At 33.5% G+C, this 7,986-nt stretch overlaps 1 protein-coding gene across 2 annotated transcripts; it reads right to left on the reverse strand.

The window, feature by feature from the left end:
* Positions 1–204: 204 nt before the first annotated feature.
* On the reverse strand, positions 205–2,425 carry LOC111386442 (pinin-like). 2 transcript variants are annotated; one of them, XM_023010920.1, is made up of 4 exons: positions 2,154–2,419; positions 1,736–2,063; positions 614–1,522; positions 205–248 (listed from the first exon to the last, which is right to left on the reverse strand). In XM_023010920.1, exons 1-3 carry the CDS (start codon positions 2,169–2,171, stop codon positions 1,413–1,415), a joined length of 456 nt encoding a protein of 151 aa, XP_022866688.1. In that variant the 5' UTR covers positions 2,172–2,419; the 3' UTR covers positions 205–248; positions 614–1,412. The 2 variants fall into 2 exon arrangements, with proteins under 2 accessions (XP_022866688.1, XP_022866680.1); XM_023010912.1 differs by lacking the exon at positions 205–248 and having other exon boundaries at positions 319–1,522; positions 2,154–2,425.
* Between the last annotated feature and the right edge of the window lie 5,561 nt (positions 2,426–7,986).

The following is a 7,986-nucleotide window of genomic DNA, read 5'->3' on the forward strand; positions in this document are numbered from 1 at the left end:
ATCTTTTGAGTATTTGCACTTTAGTCCTCCAACTTTCAATTATCTTCATTTTAGTCCATCTTCCATTCTTTCTTCCTCCACTTGTTTTGCTTTGTCATTGAGCTCATACTCGGCATGTTTTTACTCTCGTTCTGCATTTAGCTCAACTTCTCAATAATTGCACTGTTGGTCCTCGAACTATCAAATTGTTGTGTTTTGGTCCTTCTTCGGCTCTTTTCTCCTGAATTCCACAATTTTCATTGAATTACCTACAATGCATGAATTTAATTGGATTAAGTCACAATTCAACCATTTTATCCATGTTTAAGTCATATTTGTAAACCAAATAAGTGTGTAAAAACACACTTATCAGTATTCTGTTTCAAGATTACTTTGATCATAAGTTACTTTATATTTAGACTTAGAGATTTAATATCTAATTGAGATGAAGGCAGATTCAGGTTGACGCCACCATAAATGCCATCTAGCACACTGTCCAAGGTATCCAAGTCACCAGCACTAGCCCCAGAAGACAATTTCCAGAGTGCCTTTTTCTTTAAGACTTTTAATCCAGAAGATCTACATGTAAATGGAAAGAATTTTTTAACTTAGATAAGCAAGAATGCAAGATTACTTGAACGTAAGCCCAGCCATTTCCTCGTCGAAAGATTGATTCCATGACCCTGAGACAGCAATGCGCACAAGAAAACATGAACTCATCTTCGCCCTCAAGCAAATTCAACCCACGTGCCAAGATTCTCAAAGCTTCAATTGCAGGCACAAAAAGGGAACCAAGACAAGCACTCCCCAGATTCTTTGACAAGGCCCTTCGGAAGCAAAACTGGGTATTAGATTGCATACCTCTGAGATAATAAAGAGAAATTACTCTGCTAACTGTTAAATTAGCCACATTCCTCATAACCTCAGCAGTCCAAGCCAAGCTCAATATCAATGCAATTATAATCAATGGTGGTACGTAGAAATTCAGTGATCCAATCACAGCTAATACCCAAAATGACATCCAACAAAATCCAGCACCGAGCATCCAATAAGTAGGAAGATTTAGATCAGGAAATTTGGATACGGGTTCAAGTGCCTTCATAAAAATCTTGGAGCAAAAACCAGTTCTTTGTGTAACCCAACACGCATATAATCCATTACCAATGGCAAACACAATAAAAAGAGCTCCAACTCCATCTGTTGCTGGCCTTTGGAACCAAATTAAAAGAATCCCGGCCGATAAAGTCAAGATGAAAGAACTCCAAATTATGAAAAGCACCATAATATTAGGCCATAATCTAACTGCCTTTTGCCATACAAATGCCAGTGTCATGCTAAGAAAAGAGGCAGCCTCAACTTGTGGCAAAAAATACTTCAACACCCTCTTCTCTTCTCTTTGGGACTTACCTTCTTCTACTAGGCCTTGCACTCCTTTAACTATCATAAAACACACCAATCCAAAAGCCAGAACCATATGCACAAGGAACAAAAACAGGGAAAACTTGTTTGTGTACGATCTTGAATTCAGAGTTATCACTGATTCCTGTTCAAAAAAAAAAGAAAAAAAAAAAGCAAAAGTTTCCAAGAAAATATCTCCAACTAAAATTCAAGAAAAACTATGTAAGAAATGCAGAGGCAGCTCAAGTTCTAGGCTTAATGTGGATTAAAGGTCCCGTATTTAGATATAATTTCTTTTGACTAATGCCCCAAATTTACTATAACCGCTTCTGTGTAAGTGTGCGATATAAAATCTTACTTGTGGGGGTAGGCGTAGAGCGAGGCTGCTGCAGAGGAGGAGGAGGAGAAGGCTGAGGCGGCTGAGAAGGTGGCTGAGAAGAGCGAGGGGGCTGATGCGAAGGAGAAGCAAATCTTGTTGCATTATTCATTACAAGTCTTAAAGGATTTGAATTGCTCAATCTTTGCATTCTCGACATGTGAACTTCTTCTGGAGCCTGATTTTGAACTTCTGATTTATGAATACTCATCTCACCTTTCTCCAAATCCTTCAATTCATCTTCCTTTTTCCCTTTTTCCTCCATTTCTTCTTCACGCACTGATTCTTCTTCATTTTCTATGTGCACCACCTATACAAGAAAACAACATAAATAAGCAAAAGTCCAAGAATAACTAATTATGAAAAAATTAAGCAGGTGGGGTGAAAGTGGTTTACTTACAGGTTCTGCAGCACCCATTATCTGCGGCGGTTGCGGTGGCGCGTAAGTGCGACGAGGGCGATGGTGCTGGTGGTCGGGGACGTTAGATTTTGTATCTATAGTGTTCTTGGGTTATGCAATGGGCTCCTACCACCCCAGTGCTTCCACCTACATTTTACCTCACCTCAGGGAATCCGACATTTGTACACTGCACTTAATGGCGTGTCGTCACACCCTCCAATAGAATATGTTCATTTTGTCAGTTTTTTTTTTTTTTTTACTGAATTAATTTCACCTATTTTGACTGAATTTTATAATGAGTCCCTACATTGCGGGATTAAAATCACTTTTATATTTTAATATATTTCCCTTATTATAATTATAATTATTATTTTGACGTATTCCATCTGTAGGCCAGACTGCTGAGAAGTAGAGTTCCATGGATGGTTGCACACGTGGGAATTATGGTCAGATTTCGAGATTGGAAGAATCATACTTTAAAGGGGAATTTGCTGTAAAGGTGGATAGAATGCAAAAGGAGCAGAATTTTATGATGTTAGAAATTCTATTGCAGATTTGATACATATATATATATATATATATATATATATATATATATCTTTGTGTGTGTGTGTGTGAGATTTAGATAAAAATTAGAGTTCTAGTATATCTTGATAAAAATTGATGGAGTATGCTGTTGAAAGATGAAACGTAATGAAAACTTATAAGAACGAATAAAATTTTAAATGAAAATTCAAAATTATTGATTTGCTAACAAGAAAAAGATGATATTGATATAAAATTTCCAAAATTTTTATTATTATCAAATTCAACTATCACAACTCATATTTAAAATAAAAACTAAAATCTGGATAAAAACTAAGTACTAGATAATGATGAAAATTAAAGTACCTAATATTTAGCATTGAATTAAAAATCGCCATTATCAAATTATCCATAAAAACGAAAAATACTTTTTTGGAGCTCTAAATGATAAAATTTGGCCGAAAAAGTCAAAAAATTGGGTTGAGTTTTGCTTATTTGTCTTTTTCCACTCAAAGTAGACACAAACTTCTCTAAAAATAGACAATTTTAGAAATTATTTTTTTTGACATCGATCACACTTTTTTCACGAAAATCTTCTTCCTTATTAGGGATGGCAACGGAACAAGTCGAAACTTGCGCAACCTCCCCCATCCCCCGCCCTATTGAGTAATTTGCCGTCCCATTACCCATTTAAAGTAGGGCGGAACGGGGCCCTTGCCCCCATTTAGTACCTGTTTAATTTTTTTTTTTAGTTTTTATTTTTGATAATCCATTTTATTGTCCTCATTCATTAAATTCAGACAATAATATATTTATTAAAATTTTTATTTAATTTGTTTATTTTTAAAAATTAAATTATTCAAATATATTTAGTAAAATTAAATTTTTATTGTTTGTCATATTCCTTCAATAGCCTTAGTTGCCATATTCTATTAAAACTAATGAAATTTCGTGAAATTTTCCATTTAAAATATTGAATTCTTAAAAAAAAAAAAAAAAGTTAAACGACGTAGGACGGAGGATCTTTGTTATCCTGACCCAAATACCCAATTAAGCGGGTAATTTTCGCTCCTTTTAGGGTGAGGCCACGAGTATTGGGTTTGACAAAAATTTTTTGTCATCCTTATTTATTATATACCATATCATTAAATTACTATAAAATATGTACTCTCTTTTTGATTTTTTTGGACAAGTTCAATTAGAAGTGGAAATCAATCAAATAGTTTGAAATGTGATCTTATTTTAAAATAACAGCAAGGAACGACATCATTTTATTGGTGGGGTTAACTAGGCTATTTTATTTATCATTACTCTTTTCTCCATGCAATACAAAAATTATGTTATTTTTAAAGTAATGTTAGCATGCTGAATGTTAAGAATTGACAGAAGATATGTTCGTTGAATGAGGTAAGCAAAATTAACTTAATTTGAAGACTCAAATTTTCATATGATTTCAACCATAAAATATAGTTATGAAACATCTCAAGAGTACGAAGAAATAAAGAAAACTTCAAACACGTTCCAGACAAAACTTACTTTCGAACTGTTCTTCAAAAAATAAAACAGAAGGCAAAGATATGTTGAGAGAAGTTAGAGAGAATAATAATTATTAGTGCAATCATAATCTACTTGTCTAATGCGTTCAAATCTTTGTCTTATAGAAAATTTGAATGGATTAATCGTAAATACAGCATAATAACATTTCACGTCAAAATATTCGAGAAATCTTCCTACAAGATTTACTTTGATTTGTCACTGTCTTCATCAAAATTATGGTACGTAAAAATTTCACCAGAAATCTGATCAGGTAAAATTTTGTTAATATGACTAACACATTCTTTTCTAGGCATAAGAATGACTCGACTTTATATGGCATGTAAATTATTAGCATATGCTTTCATTTCTGTAAAAACATGATGTATCAATTATTTTAAAGATGTGATTTCATCATCAAATGGCAAGATTATACTATTTGAAAATTTAATGCACTTGCAAAGTATGCTCTTGCTCCATTCTATTTTCAATTCTGAGCAAGTAATTGCACAACATCGGATCCAACTTTGCCCCCATATCTCAACCAATGGTAGTTGTAAATACTAAGGCTATGGGTTTGAGAACACCAAGGCATCGTTTGAGTATTTCCTTAATTGCACGGGTTGTAAAATGGACAAATTTGCTATTTATCTAATAATGATAAAGAGATTATCATGAGTAAAGACAGCAATTTAATTTACTAGGACTAATTGGATCATTTAATTTTTCAATTTTCTTGCAATTTCAAAGATTAACAGATGCATCATTCTCAACATATTTAAGCATCACGTCCCCAGAACAGTCCAACAATTTAACATGTTTATTACAGCAGGGGGGAAAAAAAAAAAAGGGAAAAACCCTAAACTCATGGCTTCTTCAGTAGTTCTTTAGTAACTTTATAAGAATGTTAGCTCCATGGCAATCACTTGCTTGGATAATATTGTTTTGCCTTTTGAATTTTTATTTTCCTTCCAGCCTTCAAACTGGATTTCCACCCGAGGTTAGATTTGTGCTCCTAGGTGCCGCACTTAAAGCAACTGTGGGTAATTCCCCTCTAAGATACTTTGAGCCACTTCTCAGAAGCTTCTCTTGGTACACGATATAAGATGTAAAAATGAGTATTAAGGTGATTTCCCATTTCTTTTCTAACAATTCACATCTAAAATTCCAATTGTACATAGAAGAGCATCCAAAATAAAAAAAGGAAGAAAACATAATAAACATGTGCACTATTCTGAACAAAATACTCCTTAAATTAATAAGATTTCATCTCCACCAAAAACATTTTATTAGGTTCAATTCAGCTATCAAAAATATTTACCTTAAATAATAGGATTAATTTTATTGAGAAGCAGTCCCGCTTTCATGACCATTTTTTATGTCAACAAAGCGTCTACCAAGGGGATCTCAAACATCTAGCAATTCCAAAATGACACCAGAAGCTTTAAGCTTTGACCAACTCCACACAAAAGGCTCTCTTCGAATGGTCTACATTAAATTTAGGAAATGTTAGAAAATGAAGAGAGTAGAGAAAAGCCAAGGGGGTTATGGAATTCCAATTTACTATCATAGGTGTTCCTTCGCCAATCAAGTGGGTTTTGTTCTGATTCTCTCTTCTTTAACATAACTCTCGTTTTTCAATTCTTCATCAGCCAATACACCCAACTTTCTCTTTTGAGCTTAAAAAAGCAGGTAAAGTCAGGGGGTATAGCAAAATAGAAAATATCAACAAAAAATCTAGGTAGTAGAAAATGAAAATATTTCACGATAGACTAAAGTCAATGCCTTCAGCTGCAATACAATTACTATTTGGAAATGTATGTCAGTGAATAGTTACAGCGTTAATGAACTCCAAATCCCCTTGGCAACATGAAAATATACGAACAAAAAACACAAAATTTATGTGCAAATTCAAGAAGGAAAAAACCGCTGACTGAGAAGGAAAAATTCACTATATCAAAGGATAATTATAAAAGTTGGATGATTTCAAGATATTTAATTATTTCTATATATAATACAAACATTACACCAAAAAAGAGCTTTTGTAGTGGTCAAAAAATGCTGCAAAAGGTCATTTGTAGCGTTTTAGTGTGTGTTGCGGGGTCGATGTTGCCGTTGAAGGAAGAGATATAGCCACATCGAATAAAGATGTGAATATAGATCAACTTATAAGGTTTTGGACTACTCTTCTTAATAAGATTGACCTTTTAAGATGATGGCTAACACTTTAGTAGATAGCAATAATTGAAGCTCAAGTGTTAAATAAGAAAAACTTTGATGAATAGAATAATTTTCAAAGGTTGAATCAATCAAAAGTTTTTCTAATATAAATGAGTTGAAAATATAGATATAGAAAAATGATTGAGTAGTTAAGATCAATAATATCTCACTTTAATGCTCACAAAAGTCTATCTTTGAATGCAAAATGATCTGGTATTTATAGTAGCAAAAACGCCAAAAGTTCTGTCTTACCGAACGAGGCTATCGGACGTCCGCTAGCTTACCGGACGGTCAACTAACCGTTTTTTGTTCAGAAATTAGAACGTACCATTGGACAAACCTACCATATCGGAGGTCTGCTGGGATTACTAGACGCGTCTGCTAGAGCTATTGGATGCGTCTCTAGGCCAACTTGTGTCCGGTAGTTAGAAATTTTCCTTCTTTTAATGTTTTAAAAAGATGTAATCTCATGAAGGATATTTATAACTTATTTTTCAAACTTTTTTGACATTTCTTAAAGTGTATAATAGGCTCATGCCTTAAGAAAAATTCTTTATGCAAAAATCGTGTTTGTTATGTAAAGAAACATTTCTTGAACTTCAAATGACGTAATTGCCAAATACTAAAGTGTTTTACCTTAACATCTGAGATCAAGGTATCTAAGTCTAATTTCTTCTAATCTCATCTTTGTTTAACTTGATGAAGTGCTCGTTGTCTTGATGTGTAGCTCAGCTTCTATTTTACTAAATTTGCGAAAGCTCCAAAAGCATCATTTTGTCCACGTTTGTCATAACTTCTACAATCACTCAAATACAATTGTTAAACATAATTTGTTTGTTATAATCAAAATAAAAAGTCAACCATAGGTCAACAATTTCTCCCTTTTTTATTATGACAAACAAGAGATGATAGAGATTTAATAGGTAAGGAAATACACAAGAAATGATAGAAATTTGATAAGTAAAGAAATAATTCCCCCTATGTTTTATACATGTATTCCCCCTTCCTTACGCATTCCTATCATGCATCTCATATAATATTCCTATCATTGCATTATATCATCTTTATCATTCATTATATCATCTCATATAGTTTTCTCCCTTTTGGCATACTAAAAAATGACAAATAATGCATTATATTAAAATATTAAAAAAATATAAGTTCATAACTTCATAATAAAAACATAGAAAGTTAGAGTCATAAAGAGTTCGAGATTACAAAAAAAATATTCATAAGACAAATAAAACTAAGGCTCCGGAGGAGGAGGTGGAGGAAAATGTGCATAAAAGTGAGCATCGAATGCATTCTGCTGAGCCTGCATTTCCACCTGTTGTGCAAGAATGGCATACTGTCGAGCTTGTATCACGGCCTACTGTGACTGAACATGATGAAGAACATCGCTAAGCCCATCAACTAAAGACGTGAATGAGTCGAGACGCCCGATGAGTAAATTATATTGATACTCGGTAAAAGTGTACCCACAGGAAGAAGATGAAAGGGCACTAATGGGCGGTGGATGGGAACGTAATGAAACATCTTCGTCAGATTCCTCTTC

This window comes from Olea europaea, chromosome 3 (assembly GCF_002742605.1).
Source record: "Olea europaea var. sylvestris chromosome 3, O_europaea_v1, whole genome shotgun sequence".
Lineage (NCBI taxonomy): Eukaryota > Viridiplantae > Streptophyta > Magnoliopsida > Lamiales > Oleaceae > Olea > Olea europaea.